Below are 19,580 nucleotides of genomic sequence, written 5' to 3'. Positions count from 1 at the left end.
AGGAGTTTCTGGATCTGGGAGTAGCGGGTTTTGGAGTCGGATAACACCTCGCTGATGAAATATACAGGGCGTTGCACCTTGAAGGCGTGCCCCTCTTCTTCTCGCTCTACTATTAAGGCGGAGCTAACCACTTGGGTGGTGGCCGATATATATAGTAGGAGAGATTCTCCATCGCATGGAGGAACTAGGACCGGCGGCTTAGTTAAAAATCGTTTAACCATGTCAAGTGCTTCCTGAGCCTCAGCTGTCCACTCGAAGCGGTCAGTTTTCTTCAGGAGTCGATAAAGGGGGAGTCCTCATTCGCCGAGGCGTGAAATGAATCGACTGAGAGCGGCAAGGCACCCGGTGATCCGCTAAACCCCCTTTATGTTTTGGATCGGGCCCATCCTTGTGATGGCTGATATCTTCTCTGGGTTGGCTTCGATGCCACGTTCAGAGACGATAAAGCCGAGCAGCATGCCCCTCGGGACCCCGAAAACACATTTTTCGGGATTGAGCTTGATGCCGTTCGCCCGGAGTCTCGCAAAGGTGTGTTCAAGGTCGGCGACAAGGTGGTCAGCCCGCTTGGTTTTGACTACGATGTCGTCGACATAGGCCTCAACGGTTCGCCCGATGAGGTCTCCGAAGCAACTAAGCATACAGCGCTGGTACATTGCCTCAGCGTTCTTCAAACTAAACGGCATTGAAACGTAGCAAAATGATCCGAAGGGCGTGATAAAAGACGTCGCGAGCTGGTCGGACTCTTTCATCGCGATCTGATGGTAGCCTAAGTATGCGTCCAGGAAACAGAGGGTTTCGCACCTCGAGGTGGAATCGACTATTTGGTCTATTCGTGGCAAAGGAAATGGATCCTTTGGACACGCTTTGTTAAGGTCAGTATAATCAACACACATTCTCCATTTCCCGCTCTTTTTCCGAACAAGTACAGGATTTGCTAACCACTCTGGGTGGTATACTTCCTTGATGAATCCTGCGGCCAGTAGTTTGGCTATCTCCTCGCCGATGGCCCTGCGTTTCTCCTCGTCGAAGCGGCGCAGGCGTTGTTTTACTGGCTTGGAGCCCGGGAGGATCTGGAGAGTATGCTCGGCGACCTCCCTCGGGATGCCCGGCATATCCGAGGGTTTCCACGCAAAGATGTCCTTGTTGGCGCGGAGGAAGTCGATGAGCGCGCTTTCCTATGCGGAGGAGAGCGCGGTCCCAATTCGGACTTCCTTGCCCTCGGAGCTACTGGGATCCAAGAGGACGCCCCTGGAGCCCTCTGCCGATTCGAACGATCCAGACGACTTTTTTGCGTCGGGTGTCCCCTCAATGACCTCCTCCCTGAGGGTGGCGAGCTCTTCGGATGCGATGACCGCGGATGCGTGTCCGCAGCATTCGACCTCGCACTTGTAAGCGCGCTGGAAGGAGGTGCCGATGGTGATGATCCCATGGGGGCCCGGCATCTTCAGCTTCAGGTATGTGTAATTGGGTACGGCCATGAACTTCGCGTAACATGGTCGCCCCAATATGGCGTGGAAAGTCCCCGGGAACCCCACTACATCGAAGGTGAGGGTCTCAGTCCGGTAATTGGATTGATCCCCAAAGGTGACGGGCAGGTCAATCTGCCCTAGCGGCATGGCTTGCTTTCCTAGCACGACGCCATGGAAAGGCGCTCGGACGGGGCGGAGGCGCGTTCGGTTGACGCCCATCTCGTCGAGCGTCTTGGCGTACATGATGTTGAGGCCGCTACCCCCATCCATCAGTACCTTAGTGAGCCGCTTTAGACCGACGATTGGGTCGACGACAAGCGGATACCTTCCCAGGTGTGGGATGGTATTTGGATGGTCGGTTCGATCGAAGGTTATGGCGGATTCCGACCACCGGAGATAGGCTGGTATAGCCGGTCCAGCGGTATAGACCTCTCGACGTGCGACCTTCTGGCGGCGCCTGGAGTCGTAGGCCGTTGATCCTCCGAAGATCATGAGGGCACCGGTCGGAGTTGGGAAGGCATCGTCCTTCTCCTCCGTGTCATTAGTGGTGGGAACAGGCTCCTTCCCCTGCTCCTCCTTGTTCAGACCCCCAGCCAAGTACTTGCGTATAAGGCCACATTCCTTGTATAGGTGCTTGGCCGGAAAGGCGTGGTTTGGGCATGGCCCCTCGAGCATTTTTTCGAAGTGGTTCGGAGTGCCCTCCGCGGGCTTCCGGCCACCTTTGCGGTCGGCAGCGGCCGCGAGCGAGTTGTCACGCCGTTGCTTCTTATTTTTCCCTTTGGCGGGACGGTTGGAGGTGCCTTCGCTGGCGTCCTCGTCCCGCCTTGTCTTTCCATCGGAGCGATCAAAGATGGCTCCGACTGCCTCCTCTCCAGAGGCGTGACTGGTGGCGATGTCCAGAAGTTCCTTGGTAGTTCGCGGGCCCCTGCGTCCTAGCTTGTGGACCAGGGATTCGCAGGTTGTTCCGGACAGAAAGGCTCCTATCACGTCGGCGTCGGCGACGTTCGGGAGCTCGTTGCACTGTCGGGAGAAGCACCGGATGTACCCGCGGAGGGTTTCATCGGCCTTCTGACGGCAGTTCTTGAGGTCCCATGGGTTTCCAGGGCGTTTGTACGTGCCCTGGAAATTACCTATGAAGATCTCAGTCAAATCCACCCAACTCTGAATGGCATTGGACGGTAGGTGCTCCAGCCATGCTCGCACCGAGTCGGCCAAGAATAGTGGGAGATTGCGAATAATAAAATTATCGTCACTCGCACCACCGGCCTGACATGCAAGCCGATAGTCTTCGAGCCAAAGCCCGGGATTTGTTTCACCAGAATATTTAGGAATGTTCGTAGGCGGTCGATACCTTAGAGGGAACGCAGTGTTGAGGATGTGCCGGCCAAAGGCCTGAGGGCCTGGCAGAACGGGGCTCGGGCTTTGGTCCTCGTTGCTGTCGTAGTGCCCACCACGTCGGGGATGGTAGTCGCGGCGCGCTGCTTCTCCCTCGTCGCCGTGAGCACGCCTCTGGGCGTCGATGATGTTGCGTACGTCGTGGCCACGGCCGAGGCGTTGATGTATAGGGACGACGGAGGGCTGCCCGCCGGCTGGCGGTGTTTGGTGTACGGATGCGTCCTTGGTGGGGCACACTAAAGGTGCGCGCTGGCTGGTGTCGGGTTCGCGTCGTCGAGACAACGAACTTTCCGCCTGCTGCGTGGCTGCACGCTCGAGCAACGTGCGAATCTCTCGATAAGCGCGTCGATCCTCGGACGTCGCGGCCTCCGGGAGACCATGTAGCAAGGCGGTCGCTGCGGCGATGTTCTGGCTGGCTCGAGCAAAGTGAGGAAAGGCCCCATCGTCGGTGAGGATCCTTTAATGTACGGTGCGGGCTGTGGCGCGCGCGCGCCCCCCGTCTTTGCGGCGTTCAATCTCGCGATTGATGTCCGCGTATTCCCGTGCGAGCCCTTGCCCGGCCTCATTGATTTCCTATTGACGAGCCTTTAGCTGCTCCATCCTCAAGTGAGATGGGGCTGTCCCCTCCTCCCCGGATCTGCTGTCAAGATTGTTCGTAGGGGTGGCCACTTCCCTGGAGGCGCTTTCGGCGTGACCCTCAGGGGTCTGCGCCATGTAGCATTCCCGGGAAGGGTGGTGACTCTCCCTACTGGAATCTGAGCTGGAGAGCGATACGGGCTCCTCCTTGAGGAGCTCGTAGAGGGTCTCCGTATCCTGCTCAATCGCCCCCACGAACTCGATGTCCGTGGGTGGTTGAACCACACGTAGCGCCAGAAGGCGGCCAGCGGTTGCCGCAACGTTGCAGAGACCGAACGGAAACACTGTCGGGGCACTCCATACGGACCCTTCCGGACACATGGTGGCGTTGTGAGAGGCCTCCTTGGGTGTTGGGTCTTCCCGGGAGTTGCCCGGTGGACCCTCAAGCCTGAGACGGCTGAGGTTGATGGAAGGGGGAGATGGGGCGGCTGAGTGAGTCAGTGCCAGCTCTCCTTCTAGTGTGATGATGAAATCCAGGTCGCCGAAACGCACGTGTGCGCTCGGGGCCCAGGTGATTGCGTGGGTGGTCATCCGAGACCTGATTTGGAATGCGCAAAGCCCCTACCTGGCGCGCCAACTGTCGGTGTTTCGTACAAGCACCGGCAAGTGAATTTATAGTAATGCGCGTTAGGCTCGGATGGTGCGCTAAAGGACACAGAATTTATACTGGTTCGGGCGGAACGTCCCTACGTCCAGTTTGTTGCTGCTTGTGTTATTAGCACCGTGAACGGTCTGTAGTAAGGGATACAAACTGCTGAGAGAGGGACTGGTCCCAAGTCTCTGATCGAAGGATTCAAAGGTGGTCAAGAGCTTCGTAGCTGCTTGAATGTGTGTATGAGTGCGTACTATCATTTTTCCGTCCCTTCGATGGAGGATGTGCATCCCCTTTATAGATGAAAGGGGTGGCTTTTTAAGGGTGAAGACTCCGGGATGCGTATTCTACTTAGTCTTGTGGCTTACGTCTATCCGATCAGGTCCTCCATCCTGATGAGTGCGGAGGAAGATAAGTGCTTACGATATTGTCGATGTCTCTGTAGGATGTCAGGCTGGTCACAGAACACTGCCCTGCGTAGGGAATGGGCTGTAGTACAGTGGTTTTGACTTATGAGCCTCTCCCAGCCCCGCTCCGTGAGCCTTCTGGTTCCCATGATTCCTTGTTGGGAGAGTTCAGGATCGGGGTCCGGTGTGGCACCGTGGCCAAGGCCTTCCGACTGGGAGGACCTGAGGGGTCGGGAAGCGGGCGACGCTCCCTCGGGTCCACAGCGTGGTGACGGAATACCCGTCGTCCGTGGAGATAGCAAATCCGTTCTTGGAGCGTAGCGGTTGTCGTATCTCTTTGTTGGGTTCCGTGTCCCAGAGCTGAAGGCGGCGCCTACAACTCTACAGGGTGAGGCGTGCACACCTGTAATACCTTTTGGGCTCTGCGGCGCTCGGAAGGGTCTAAAGCATTAGTCCTGTCGTTCCCTGGCAGTCCTTTTCCTGCCAGGGCGCAGGGTATGGTCGTTGGAGCCATGGTTGACCCGAACGTCTTGTCTCGTCCTGTACCCATCATTATGAGGGATAGATATCGATCAGGACGAGGCTCGTTCTGGGCCGTCGGGTGAGGCGGAGATCAATCCCTATCTCTTGGGCGAGACTAACCCTATCCCTCTGGGATCGGACGAGGCGGAATCTATCCCTTAGCCCTCGGGCGAGACCGAGCCCGCCCTATAAGCGTCGGGCGAGACGGAGTTTGGCTTTGAGCCTTTTGGGCGAGACAGGGTTACCCCACAAAGGCGTCGGGTGAGGCCGACCCTGCCCCTCCGGGATTGGGCGAGACGGAACTCATCCCTTAGCCCTCGGGCGAGACCGAGCCCGCCCTCGAGGGGTCGGGCGAGACGGAGTTTATCCCTCGGCCCTCGTGTAAGACTGAGCCCGCCCTATAAGCGTCGGGCGAGGCGGAACCGAACTCCTGTTACTCGAACAAGGGATGACATGACGCCTTTATGCGTCCGGAAGTTTTTCACGTTTGGTGGTTATCGGTTCCGCCTTCTGGGGTACCCCGGTATTAGGTCCCCGACAGCAGCCATAAATGCGTTGGTTGACAGATATTAAATTGAGTCATTGCCTCCATTCATGGCCATTTATTCATGTGACTGATTTTTTGACAAGTAATATTGCTTTGTCTTAAATATAGGTGGCGGCCGAAGACTTACAGCTTCCACATACTTTTCTGGGAGATGACAGTCACGCTCCAGGACTGTCAGAAGATGCTGGGCCTAAGGACTCACAACTTCTAAGAACCGAAAGCAGTTATCGTTAAACCCTAAACTTAGGGTTTCCCATTTGATACACAACAATGAACCCATAACATAACTACATGCGTCTAGATTTGCTAGCGTTTTTTACGCCTTGGCATCATCCTACGGTTGTATAATACATATATTGAGGGGTGCAATAAAACCCTAAGTGATGATGATTCTTAGGTTGAACAATCTGACTAATATATACTGAATCGATACGAAAAAAATTAGAAAGGGAGTGAGGATACCTTGCTCTCGAAGATCTACGGATCAAATCAAGGTTTTCAAGGTCCAATATAACGATTCGCGAGGTAGGGTGAAGCGGAGAGAGAAAACACCCGAGAGGGAGGAGAAAGGAGAGGAAGAACGCTCGGACAGAAAGGTTGGACCGGGGTTAAATGCAGGGAGAGCTCCCTGCCAGATCATCCACCGCGCCTAGGAGCTCGGCGCCAGAGACGCTAGCGCCTAGCTCGGCGCCAGTAGTCCATTTTCTGAATTCTTTCCACGGGGATCGATTTATGATAAACTTAAAAAAAAAGCTCGGAGCAGAGAGCACCGTGCGATCGCGTACTTTGCATTGAGAGATCCGAGGTAGGTATACTACACGTACACGTACATGTACGGATCGAGACGACTTTGCTTGTTGCGTGCACGAGCAAAGTCGCCGCCTGACGTACAGTACACTATACGGGGTTAGTGCACGCTGAGACTGAGCGCTAGGCAGTGCCTGATGATCGGAAAGTGAGCTCGCTGGCGTACGTCTTTGCCCGCACTGCACGTTGTTGGCGCGCGGGTGTGCCAGTGGTGCCCATGTCACGACTCGACCTCGACTTTATAAAAGAGTTTTAGGGCCCGTTGGTTTTGCTGAGAAGTTATAGCTGCCGTTCGTTGATTTATTAGAAAAAAATATTGTTCGTTTGTTAAAATAGTATAGCTCATAAGACAAGCGAACAAGGCCTTAGGGCCTATTTAGTTCCCAAAAATTTTTGCACAGTAACCATCACATCGAATCTTGCGGCATATGCATAGAGTACTAAATTAGATGAGAAATCGTGAGACGAAACTTTCAAAGCTAATTAGTCTATAATTAGACACTAATCATCAAATACAAACGAAAATGCTGCCGTAACCCAAAACCCAAAAAAAAAATTGCATCTAAATGCGCCCTTAGTAGCTCACTACTGGACGTACGTTGCCAATATATTTGGCTCAAGTTCAATCCTCGACCATCCTCGGCCAGCCCACGTACAGTACAGTACAGTACAGTACGTGTGTCAATCCATACACGTGCTTTTCTGCCTACAACTACAAGAGCGAGGGGCACAGACGGTTCCAGTCGTTGCGCCGAGCGAGCACCTGCCGCCGGTACGGGCCGCGAGTTGGTGCGTGCGTGGCCCTGGCACGAAGTTGGCCCAGCGCAGCGGCACCGGTTGCAGGTGGCGCGCCGCGGCACGTCATCCGCACAGCACCCGCGAATGCTCCTGCAGGCTGCAGGCCTGCAGCCAATCCGTCACCCACAGCGCCAGCGGGACCGTGTGCGAGTAGTTGACGAGCACCAGGCCACCAGCCGTCGAGCCGAGCGCCCCCGATCCCGACCTGTCGCGGTCGGGGCATGAGCTCGACTGCATCTCATTCCTGTCGTCACCGTCAACGAACAGTCGAAAAGTATTTTCTCTCACAATAAATAAGTTAATAATACTTTTAATCATGGCTTATCAGCCAAACGAATAGGACAATGGTCACCGCGAGCTCGTCAGAGCAAATGGACCAGGAGGCCGTGCCATCCCGCGCCACCACGTGGCGGACGCGCGCGCCAGCACTCGCCGCGCCGTGGCACCACGGGGGAAAGGGAACAAGTGTACAGCGAGCCCGGAGCCGCTGAGCAGACAGGCCGTGCTCGGACAAGATGGGTCTCCGACGCGTTCGACGGCGGGAACGCCTCACCAATCACCGTGTCCATCGCCGGCTACGGCAGATTCAGTTTTCGCAACAGGATCGTGACTCTTGAGGTCGGCCGAGCACCATTTTCCTGAAGGCTAAACCGAGAAAGTTACAAGTTTAACCGAGGTGCAGCGGGAAGTTGAAGGTAACATTGCATCAGCGCCATCATCACGAGGAGTTTGATTATGTTTCTTCGAGCATTTTGGGTCTGTTTAGTTCCTTCCTGCGAGACAACTGCCCAGGAAGCGACGCCAGACATCCGATTTCAGTTGTTTCGGTGGAATTGGATAGATTCGCGTGGGCGTTGGCCTCAGGTCAAGGCGTCAACCAAGCACGTCCTTTGTTTTTTCAGATCAATCACTTTGTCTTACTCAAGGTAGACATCGCCAAGGCCTTTGACTCGGTTGCGTGTCCTTTTGTTTGCTCGAGGTGCTGGAGCGCTTGGGCTTCCCTGGGAGGTGGAGGGACTGGATTGCAGCTATTCTCTCATCCATAAGCACAAAGGTGTTTGTCAATGGCCGCATGGGTCGGCACATTTGCCATGCTAGGTGTTTGCGCCAGGGTGACCCGCTCTCCCCGTTGTTGTTCGTGCTGGTGATGGAGGTCCTCAATGCCATGATACTAGAAGCTGACCGCAGCGGGTTGCTGTCGCCTCTCCCCGGTGACCACTTTGGTCATCGGATGTCGCTTTACGCCGATGACCTGGTTCTCTTCCTCGTCCCCAAGCAGGAAGATTTCAACTGCATTCGCGCCATCCTTGACTTGTTTGCTGGTGCCTCTGGTTTGTTCACTAATGTGGACAAATACCTAATCTCACTGATCCAGTGCGCTCAGGAGGATGTTGCTCTTGTACAACAGGTGTTCCCTTACCAGGTCTCGCCCTTCCCGTGTTGCTACTTGGGAGCTCCATTTTATGTGGTCAGACTGCAACGCTCTGAGGAGCAACAGCTTGTGGATGCCATCGTTGGGCGCATCCCAACCTGGAAGGCAGGGCTGCTCAACACGGCAGGTAGGCTCACTCTCACCCGTGCGACGCTGTCGGCTATCCCGGTCCATGTCTCCATCATGTGCTGTCTTTTGGCTTGGGCGATCAAGCAGATCGACAGGAGCCGTCGAGCTTTTCTGTGGTGTGGAACAGCAACCGCAGCCGGGGGGAAGTGCAAGGTGGCTTGGGCTGATTGTGTGCTCCCCGAAATGCTATGGTGGCTTGGGAATGCCGGACATCAAGATCCTCGGCTTTGCACTCCGCCTACGTTGGGAATGGCAAAAGAAGGCTGCCGATGCTCCAGCTTGGACAAAGCTTCCCTCCAAGCCAGAGAAACTGGTAAGCGCCATGTTCAGTTGCTCCATTGGGGTGGAGCTCGGCGATGGGGTCTCCGCACGGTTTTGGTCCGACTCTTGGCTGCCGGACGGACCGATTACGTCCTTCGCGCCTCACTTGTTCCAAGCGATCGGTCGCCGTTTCCTCAAGGTGTCCGTCAAGGAGGCGCTCTCTGGACATCGTTGGGTGCGCCATATCACCGGGGCACATACTGCGCCGGTGCTGTGCGACTATGTCGAACTCTGGGTGAAGCTTGAGGAGGTCCATCTTCGGTCGTTGGTGAGTGATCGGTTCGTCTGGCGTTGGACGCCTGACGGCTCCTACTCGACATCCTCACTTATCGCTCTTTCTTCCTCAGTATGTCATCTATGTTGGGGGCCAAGCTGCTCTGGAAGGCCTCGGCGTCGCCGAAGGTCAAGCTCTTCTTCTGGTTGGCCCTGCATGGCCGTATCTGGACGGCGTAACGCAGAATGAGGCATGGACTTTAGGACTCGGCCGAATGCGCCCTCTGTGGTCAGGAAGATGAGACGGTCGACCACCTCCTTGTTTCTTTTGTCTTCGCAAGGGAGCTCTGGTACCGTTTCCTGTGTCCCATCGGTTGGGAAAGGATCACGCTGCAGCCAGGGGCGGTGATCTCCGCTTGGTGGATGGATGCGAGATGTCTTGTGCCGAGACCGATGCGCAAGGGGTTCGACGCAGCAATTCTCCTTCTCTCTTGGCGCCTTTGGAAGGAGCGTAACTCCCGCGTCTTCAACAACGCGCACAGCTCGGTGGTTCAGGCAGCACGGGGGGTGCTCAAGGAGGGTGACCAGTGGGTTGCGGCTGGCTTCACGGCGCTCTTGGTGTTCGTGGTGGCTGCGACTACGCCGTAGTACCCCATGTAGCTTTTAGGGAATTTAATTAAGGTTGGAATTATCATATTGCCTCTGAAGCTTATGCGGATAAGCAGAAACGGCATGTGTTTTCAGATGGTTGCCCATGGAACGGAGCTACGGAAGGATTAAACGCCACTGAAAATGGATTCCATACGTGTGCGTACACCACGAACTAACGGACTCAACTTTTAGGCTGTGCTTAGTTCCCAAAAAATTTCCCAAAAAGTGTGATAGTGGCCCATCGCATCGAATCTTGTGATACGTAAAACTAATTGCACAGTTTGGATGGAAATCGCGAGAGTGCGAGACGAACGTTTTGAGCCTAATTAGTCCACGATTGAACACTAATTGTCAAATAAAAACGAAAATACAGTAGCTAAATTCTCAAATTTCATGAACTAAACACAGCCTTATTCAATTCAATCGGCGCACACCATGGCATCATCATGACAGACACACACACACACCATCCATATTCACACGCGCGCGCACCGTTGCCGGCGGCCGGCGGCGTAAGATCGATGAGAAAGAACCATCACTTGTCGGTGGAGTTGGACTCGGAGAAGAAGCGGTTGAGAGCGGGGAAGACCTCCGGGCGCTGCGTGCTGAGGAAGCGGCGGAAGGCGTGCTGGCTGTAGCGCTGGCCCTCGTCGGCGTTGTCCAGCACGGCGCTCTGGCGGTGGCTCTTGCTCACCCGCACGTCCGGGTTCATCAGCACGTTCCGGGTCAGCTGGAACACGCACATCCCCGTCACGAACGACATGGCCGCGATCAACGGGTACACCTGCGCACATACACAGACAGCATGCAAATGATGTGAGCGCGGCTGGTTCACTGCAGGCGACGTACGATACCGAGAAGCTAAGATCGATAGGGGGAGATGGGGCGGCTGAGTGAGTCAGTGCCAGCTCTCCTTCTAGTGTGATGATGAAATCCAGGTCGCCGAAACGCACGTGTGCGCTCGGGGCCCAGGTGATTGCGTGGGTGGTCATCCGAGACCTGATTTGGAATGCGCAAAGCCCCTACCTGGCGCGCCAACTGTCGGTGTTTCGTACAAGCACCGGCAAGTGAATTTATAGTAATGCGCGTTAGGCTCGGATGGTGCGCTAAAGGACACAGAATTTATACTGGTTCGGGCGGAACGTCCCTACGTCCAGTTTGTTGCTGCTTGTGTTATTAGCACCGTGAACGGTCCTGTAGTAAGGGATACAAACTGCTGAGAGAGGGACTGGTCCCAAGTCTCTGATCGAAGGATTCAAAGGTGGTCAAGAGCTTCGTAGCTGCTTGAATGTGTGTATGAGTGCGTACTATCATTTTTCCGTCCCTTCGATGGAGGATGTGCATCCCCTTTATAGATGAAAGGGGTGGCTTTTTAAGGGTGAAGACTCCGGGATGCGTATTCTACTTAGTCTTGTGGCTTACGTCTATCCGATCAGGTCCTCCATCCTGATGAGTGCGGAGGAAGATAAGTGCTTACGATATTGTCGATGTCTCTGTAGGATGTCAGGCTGGTCACAGAACACTGCCCTGCGTAGGGAATGGGCTGTAGTACAGTGGTTTTGACTTATGAGCCTCTCCCAGCCCCGCTCCGTGAGCCTTCTGGTTCCCATGATTCCTTGTTGGGAGAGTTCAGGATCGGGGTCCGGTGTGGCACCGTGGCCAAGGCCTTCCGACTGGGAGGACCTGAGGGGTCGGGAAGCGGGCGACGCTCCCTCGGGTCCACAGCGTGGTGACGGAATACCCGTCGTCCGTGGAGATAGCAAATCCGTTCTTGGAGCGTAGCGGTTGTCGTATCTCTTTGTTGGGTTCCGTGTCCCAGAGCTGAAGGCGGCGCCTACAACTCTACAGGGTGAGGCGTGCACACCTGTAATACCTTTTGGCTCTGCGGCGCTCGGAAGGGTCTAAAGCATTAGTCCTGTCGTTCCCTGGCAGTCCTTTTCCTGCCAGGGCGCAGGGTATGGTCGTTGGAGCCATGGTTGACCCGAACGTCTTGTCTCGTCCTGTACCCATCATTATGAGGGATAGATATCGATCAGGACGAGGCTCGTTCTGGGCCGTCGGGTGAGGCGGAGATCAATCCCTATCTCTTGGGCGAGACTAACCCTATCCCTCTGGGATCGGACGAGGCGGAATCTATCCCTTAGCCCTCGGGCGAGACCGAGCCCGCCCTATAAGCGTCGGGCGAGACGGAGTTTGGCTTTGAGCCTTTTGGGCGAGACAGGGTTACCCCACAAAGGCGTCGGGTGAGGCCGACCCTGCCCCTCCGGGATTGGGCGAGACGGAACTCATCCCTTAGCCCTCGGGCGAGACCGAGCCCGCCCTCGAGGGGTCGGGCGAGACGGAGTTTATCCCTCGGCCCTCGTGTAAGACTGAGCCCGCCCTATAAGCGTCGGCGAGGCGGAACCGAACTCCTGTTACTCGGAACAAGGGATGACATGACGCCTTTATGCGTCCGGAAGTTTTTCACGTTTGGTGGTTATCGGTTCCGCCTTCTGGGGTACCCCGTATTAGGTCCCCGACAGCAGCCATAAATGCGTTGGTTGACAGATATTAAATTGAGTCATTGCCTCCATTCATGGCCATTTATTCATGTGACTGATTTTTTGACAAGTAATATTGCTTTGTCTTAAATATAGGTGGCGGCCGAAGACTTACAGCTTCCACATACTTTTCTGGGAGATGACAGTCACGCTCCAGGACTGTCAGAAGATGCTGGGCCTAAGGACTCACAACTTCTAAGAACCGAAAGCAGTTATCGTTAAACCCTAAACTTAGGGTTTCCCATTTGATACACAACAATGAACCCATAACATAACTACATGCGTCTAGATTTGCTAGCGTTTTTTACGCCTTGGCATCATCCTACGGTTGTATAATACATATATTGAGGGGTGCAATAAAACCCTAAGTGATGATGATTCTTAGGTTGAACAATCTGACTAATATATACTGAATCGATACGAAAAAAATTAGAAAGGGAGTGAGGATACCTTGCTCTCGAAGATCTACGGATCAAATCAAGGTTTTCAAGGTCCAATATAACGATTCGCGAGGTAGGGTGAAGCGGAGAGAGAAAACACCCGAGAGGGAGGAGAAAGGAGAGGAAGAACGCTCGGACAGAAAGGTTGGACCGGGGTTAAATGCAGGGAGAGCTCCCTGCCAGATCATCCACCGCGCCTAGGAGCTCGGCGCCAGAGACGCTAGCGCCTAGCTCGGCGCCAGTAGTCCATTTTCTGAATTCTTTCCACGGGGATCGATTTATGATAAACTTAAAAAAAAGCTCGGAGCAGAGAGCACCGTGCGATCGCGTACTTTGCATTGAGAGATCCGAGGTAGGTATACTACACGTACACGTACATGTACGGATCGAGACGACTTTGCTTGTTGCGTGCACGAGCAAAGTCGCCGCCTGACGTACAGTACACTATACGGGGTTAGTGCACGCTGAGACTGAGCGCTAGGCAGTGCCTGATGATCGGAAAGTGAGCTCGCTGGCGTACGTCTTTGCCCGCACTGCACGTTGTTGGCGCGCGGGTGTGCCAGTGGTGCCCATGTCACGACTCGACCTCGACTTTATAAAAGAGTTTTAGGGCCCGTTGGTTTTGCTGAGAAGTTATAGCTGCCGTTCGTTGATTTATTAGAAAAAAATATTGTTCGTTTGTTAAAATAGTATAGCTCATAAGACAAGCGAACAAGGCCTTAGGGCCTATTTAGTTCCCAAAAATTTTTGCACAGTAACCATCACATCGAATCTTGCGGCATATGCATAGAGTACTAAATTAGATGAGAAATCGTGAGACGAAACTTTCAAAGCTAATTAGTCTATAATTAGACACTAATCATCAAATACAAACGAAAATGCTGCCGTAACCCAAAACCCAAAAAAAAAATTGCATCTAAATGCGCCCTTAGTAGCTCACTACTGGACGTACGTTGCCAATATATTTGGCTCAAGTTCAATCCTCGACCATCCTCGGCCAGCCCACGTACAGTACAGTACAGTACAGTACGTGTGTCAATCCATACACGTGCTTTTCTGCCTACAACTACAAGAGCGAGGGGCACAGACGGTTCCAGTCGTTGCGCCGAGCGAGCACCTGCCGCCGGTACGGGCCGCGAGTTGGTGCGTGCGTGGCCCTGGCACGAAGTTGGCCCAGCGCAGCGGCACCGGTTGCAGGTGGCGCGCCGCGGCACGTCATCCGCACAGCACCCGCGAATGCTCCTGCAGGCTGCAGGCCTGCAGCCAATCCGTCACCCACAGCGCCAGCGGGACCGTGTGCGAGTAGTTGACGAGCACCAGGCCACCAGCCGTCGAGCCGAGCGCCCCCGATCCCGACCTGTCGCGGTCGGGGCATGAGCTCGACTGCATCTCATTCCTGTCGTCACCGTCAACGAACAGTCGAAAAGTATTTTCTCTCACAATAAATAAGTTAATAATACTTTTAATCATGGCTTATCAGCCAAACGAATAGGACAATGGTCACCGCGAGCTCGTCAGAGCAAATGGACCAGGAGGCCGTGCCATCCCGCGCCACCACGTGGCGGACGCGCGCGCCAGCACTCGCCGCGCCGTGGCACCACGGGGGAAAGGGAACAAGTGTACAGCGAGCCCGGAGCCGCTGAGCAGACAGGCCGTGCTCGGACAAGATGGGTCTCCGACGCGTTCGACGGCGGGAACGCCTCACCAATCACCGTGTCCATCGCCGGCTACGGCAGATTCAGTTTTCGCAACAGGATCGTGACTCTTGAGGTCGGCCGAGCACCATTTTCCTGAAGGCTAAACCGAGAAAGTTACAAGTTTAACCGAGGTGCAGCGGGAAGTTGAAGGTAACATTGCATCAGCGCCATCATCACGAGGAGTTTGATTATGTTTCTTCGAGCATTTTGGGTCTGTTTAGTTCCTTCCTGCGAGACAACTGCCCAGGAAGCGACGCCAGACATCCGATTTCAGTTGTTTCGGTGGAATTGGATAGATTCGCGTGGGCGTTGGCCTCAGGTCAAGGCGTCAACCAAGCACGTCCTTTGTTTTTTCAGATCAATCACTTTGTCTTACTCAAGGTAGACATCGCCAAGGCCTTTGACTCGGTTGCGTGTCCTTTTGTTTGCTCGAGGTGCTGGAGCGCTTGGGCTTCCCTGGGAGGTGGAGGGACTGGATTGCAGCTATTCTCTCATCCATAAGCACAAAGGTGTTTGTCAATGGCCGCATGGGTCGGCACATTTGCCATGCTAGGTGTTTGCGCCAGGGTGACCCGCTCTCCCCGTTGTTGTTCGTGCTGGTGATGGAGGTCCTCAATGCCATGATACTAGAAGCTGACCGCAGCGGGTTGCTGTCGCCTCTCCCCGGTGACCACTTTGGTCATCGGATGTCGCTTTACGCCGATGACCTGGTTCTCTTCCTCGTCCCCAAGCAGGAAGATTTCAGCTGCATTCGCGCCATCCTTGACTTGTTTACTGGTGCCTCTGGTTTGCTCACTAATGTGGACAAATACCTAATCTCACTGATCCAGTGCGCTCAGGAGGACATTTGCTCTTGTACAACAGGTGTTGCCCTTACCAGGTCTCGCCCTTCCCGTGTTGCTACTTGGGAGCTCCACTTTATGTGGTCAGACTGCAACGCTCTGAGGAGCAACAAGCTTGTGGATGCCATCGTTGGGCGCATCCCAACCTAGAAGGCAGTGCTGCTCAACACGGCAAGTAGGCTCACTCTCACCCGTGCGACGCTGTCGGCTATCCCGGTCCATGTCTCCATCATGTGCTGTCTTTCGGCTTGGGCGATCAAGCAGATCGACAGGAGCCGTCGAGCTTTTCTGTGGTGTGGAACAGCAACCGCAGCCGGGGGGAAGTGCAAGGTGGCTTGGCTGATTGTGTGCTCCCCGAAATGCTATGGTGGCTTGGGAATGCCGGACATCAAGATCCTCGGCTTTGCACTCCGCCTACGTTGGGAATGGCAAAAGAAGGGCTGCCGATGCTCCAGCTTGGACAAAGCTTCCCTCCAAGCCAGAGAAACTGGTAAGCGCCATGTTCAGTTGCTCCATTGGGGTGGAGCTCGGCGATGGGGTCTCCGCACGGTTTTGGTCCGACTCTTGGCTGCCGGACGGACCGATTACGTCCTTCGCGCCTCACTTGTTCCAAGCGATCGGTCGCCTGTTTCCTCAAGGTGTCCGTCAAGGAGGCGCTCTCTGGACATCGTTGGGTGCGCCATATCACCGGGGCACATACTGCGCCGGTGCTGTGCGACTATGTCGAACTCTGGGTGAAGCTTGAGGAGGTCCATCTTCGGTCGTTGGTGAGTGATCGGTTCGTCTGGCGTTGGACGCCTGACGGCTCCTACTCGACATCCTCACTTATCGCTCTTTCTTCCTCAGTATGTCATCTATGTTGGGGGCCAAGCTGCTCTGGAAGGCCTGGTGCCGCCGAAGGTCAAGCTCTTCTTCTGGCTAGCCCTGCATGGCCGTATCTGGACGGCGGAACGCAGAATGAGGCATGGACTTCAGGACTCAGCCGAATGCGCCCTCTGTGGTCAGGAAGATGAGATGGTCGCCCACCTCCTTGTTACTTTTGTCTTCGCAAGGGAGCTTTGGTACCGTTTCATGTGTCCCATCGGTTGGGAAAGGATCACGCGGAGCCAGGGGCGGTGATCTCCGCTTGGTGGATGGATGCGAGATGTTTTGTGCCGAGACTGATGTGCAAGGGGTTCGACGCGGCAGTTCTCCTTCTCTCTTGGCGCCTTTGGAAGGAGCGTAACTCCCGCATCTTCGACAACGCGCACAGCTCAGTGGTTCAGGCAGCACGGGGGGTGCTCGAGGATGGTGACCAGTGGGTTGCGGCTGGCTTCATGGCGCTCTCGGTGTTCGTGGTGGCTGCGACTACGCTGTAGTATCCCTCCTCCCCATTCTCTTGTCGCAAAATTTGTTCCCCATGTAGTCCTTTGAGAGTAGTGAGGATATACCGGTATGTCCAGCACCAGGCCGGCACAAATTAAGGTTGGAATTATCATATTGCCTCTGAAGCTTATGCGGATAAGCAGAAACGGCATGTGTTTTCAGATGGTTGCCCATGGAACGGAGCTACGGAAGGATTAAACGCCACTGAAAATGGATTCCATACGTGTGCGTACACCACGAACTAACGGACTCAACTTTTAGGCTGTGCTTAGTTCCCAAAAAATTTCCCAAAAAGTGTGATAGTGGCCCATCGCATCGAATCTTGTGATACGTAAAACTAATTGCACAGTTTGGATGGAAATCGCGAGAGTGCGAGACGAACGTTTTGAGCCTAATTAGTCCACGATTGAACACTAATTGTCAAATAAAAACGAAAATACAGTAGCTAAATTCTCAAATTTCATGAACTAAACACAGCCTTATTCAATTCAATCGGCGCACACCATGGCATCATCATGACAGACACACACACACACCATCCATATTCACACGCGCGCGCACCGTTGCCGGCGGCCGGCGGCGTAAGATCGATGAGAAAGACCCATCACTTGTCGGTGGAGTTGGACTCGGAGAAGAAGCGGTTGAGAGCAGGGAAGACCTCCGGGCGCTGCGTGCTGAGGAAGCGGCGGAAGGCGTGCTGGCTGTAGCGCTGGCCCTCGTCGGCGTTGTCCAGCACGGCGCTCTGGCGGTGGCTCTTGCTCACCCGCACGTCCGGGTTCATCAGCACGTTCCGGGTCAGCTGGAACACGCACATCCCCGTCACGAACGACATGGCCGCGATCAACGGGTACACCTGCGCACATACACAGACAGCATGCAAATGATGTGAGCGCGGCTGGTTCACTGCAGGCGACGTACGATACCGAGAAGCTAAGATCGATGTATGACGAGTGACCGACGCATACGTACATCTGGCTTCAACCAACGGCCCATGTCGATGGATCGGTCGAGTTTGTTGGTGCCTGATCGCTGCTGCAGACTCTGGGACGTGGGATCACTGCTGCTGGAACTCTGGAGGTCTCTTTGGCTAGCAAGCTGTTAGCTGTTGCTTTTTGATCTTGTGCTCTGCTATCTGATGATCGATGCATGGATGGCATGCAAATGTGGTTCGCGTGCGTATATATATACTACCGCTGTATCGTACTCGGCACAACGTCCAGCAAGCCGGCTGGCCCGCGATGCCATGGACAAGGACAGCAAATTGCTTCGAAATGCATTGGTGTCAGACGAGATGCACGGTACGGTTTCCTGTGGGCGACGAGGTGGGTTTCAGCCTTTGATGATGAGCGTGGTGTGTAGGCCGGCCGCTCCCGCTGGGCTGCTGCATGCTGGAGTGCTGGGTGCTGGAGCCGGAAAAACCGAAAAACCATGAGCTGCCCGTTGTTTCCCTTCCCCGGCCTTGGTTGTCAAGGTCGATCTCCTCGTCGTCGCGTGCGTGCTCCCGGGCGAGTCAGGTCAACCCCGGCCATTTCAGTTTCCCGCCCCACACGGCCACACGATGACCGTTCCATCGCCGGCGGTCAACTCCACCAGATCGTTCCAGGTCAGCCCCGGCCCGTAACTGTCACAGGGGTCTGCGTCACTCAAGCATAGCATCTCTATCTCCGTATTTGGACGACTCCTCGACGTCGGTGTACGTACACGTGTGGATAACAAATACTCTCTCGTCAGAACAGACTGCTCTTTTCTGGACGTCAAATTGCAAACCGGCCGGTCCGGTCCATTGTTCCAGAAACAGCTAGCCGAGGCTTTACCTTTGGTTTTCAGAGAATCTGTGGGAGTAAGTCTGGTTTTGCACATATATAACTGCTGTGCTGTGCTGGGATTGCGATCGAGTAACTCTTCGTTATGGTGTCCATGTCCACGTCCAACTTCTGATGACGGCGCTCACGGCTGGCATGATGCGCTACGGCGCTGGCCATGCTTGAACATGCATATATACTCGCTGGATATATACATGATCATGATGGCTCGTGCAACATATGAGATGAGGACGAAGGTGTGACAGCCTGACACGGTAACAATGGATGGGCGTGTTACAAGAAAATAATAATACTCTACTAGTACATACCAATCAGGTTGACGCGCTTCTAATATCACAAGGAGCTGAGGTATTTATGTCCAAGTGCAATACCACGGGCACGATTTCGTGTTTGGGTTTTCCCGCAGAGATCACGTGTAACTATGCGTAAAGAGTGTCGTGTTAAAATTTGGGCACACCAGTTTGACGATTTCTTAACAAGGTTGTTTCTGTTTTTTCATTGCCCTCCGGAAAAGTACAGTGTTCAGGACACCATGGTGGGCATCTAAAACTGTGTGGATAGCTTTATGTTTTATGTTTTTTCTTTCGAAAAAAAACCGCCTTATATTGACATCTAAAATTCGTGGTGTCATTTTAAGACGACAACGTTTGGAGTATTAAATAATGTTAAATCAGACAATCAGAGATGTCAATAGTCTTTCTCTCTCTTAAACGAGCACCGTGATGGACTGTTGTGAAAACAAAGGGTTCCCATGTAGTATATTTGGTAGAGCATCTGATTCTTAGCTCTAGCTTACTGGCTCTCTTATTGAGTAATTTTGGTAGAGGAGTTGATTGAGGAGCAGGTAAAGAGTGCTTTTGGTGGAATCAAATAGGGAGGAATGAAGAACAGAGTTTTTAGCTCCCCAATTTGAAGTGATTATTATGGTATGATTTTCTACTAGAACTAGTAGAA

The 19,580-nt window shown here is 54.1% G+C and overlaps 1 protein-coding gene across 1 annotated transcript; it reads right to left on the bottom strand.

Annotated features, from left to right (window-relative positions):
• Positions 1-17,407: 17,407 nt before the first annotated feature.
• LOC136552684 (uncharacterized) lies at positions 17,408-17,811 on the bottom strand. The gene is made up of 2 exons (XM_066544248.1): positions 17,773-17,811; positions 17,408-17,656 (listed from the first exon to the last, which is right to left on the bottom strand). The coding sequence occupies exons 1-2, from the start codon at positions 17,794-17,796 to the stop codon at positions 17,408-17,410; spliced, it is 273 nt and encodes a 90-aa protein (XP_066400345.1). The 5' UTR covers positions 17,797-17,811.
• Between the last annotated feature and the right edge of the window lie 1,769 nt (positions 17,812-19,580).

This window comes from Miscanthus floridulus, chromosome 4 (assembly GCF_019320115.1).
Source record: "Miscanthus floridulus cultivar M001 chromosome 4, ASM1932011v1, whole genome shotgun sequence".
Classification (NCBI taxonomy): Eukaryota; Viridiplantae; Streptophyta; class Magnoliopsida; order Poales; family Poaceae; genus Miscanthus; species Miscanthus floridulus.
Note: the sequence above shows the minus strand (reverse complement) of the source record. Positions and strands in the feature narration are given on the sequence as shown.

What these genes read in the sequence shown, in the direction of transcription:
- LOC136552684 (XM_066544248.1), bottom strand. Translation starts at nt 17,796, where the DNA reads ATGGGCCGTTGGTTGAAGCCAGAT. An exon ending in GCCGTTGGTTGAAGCCAGAT is followed by an intron (nt 17,657 to 17,772) that starts GTACGTATGCGT and finishes GTATGTGCGCAG; the next exon opens with GTGTACCCGTTGATCGCGGC.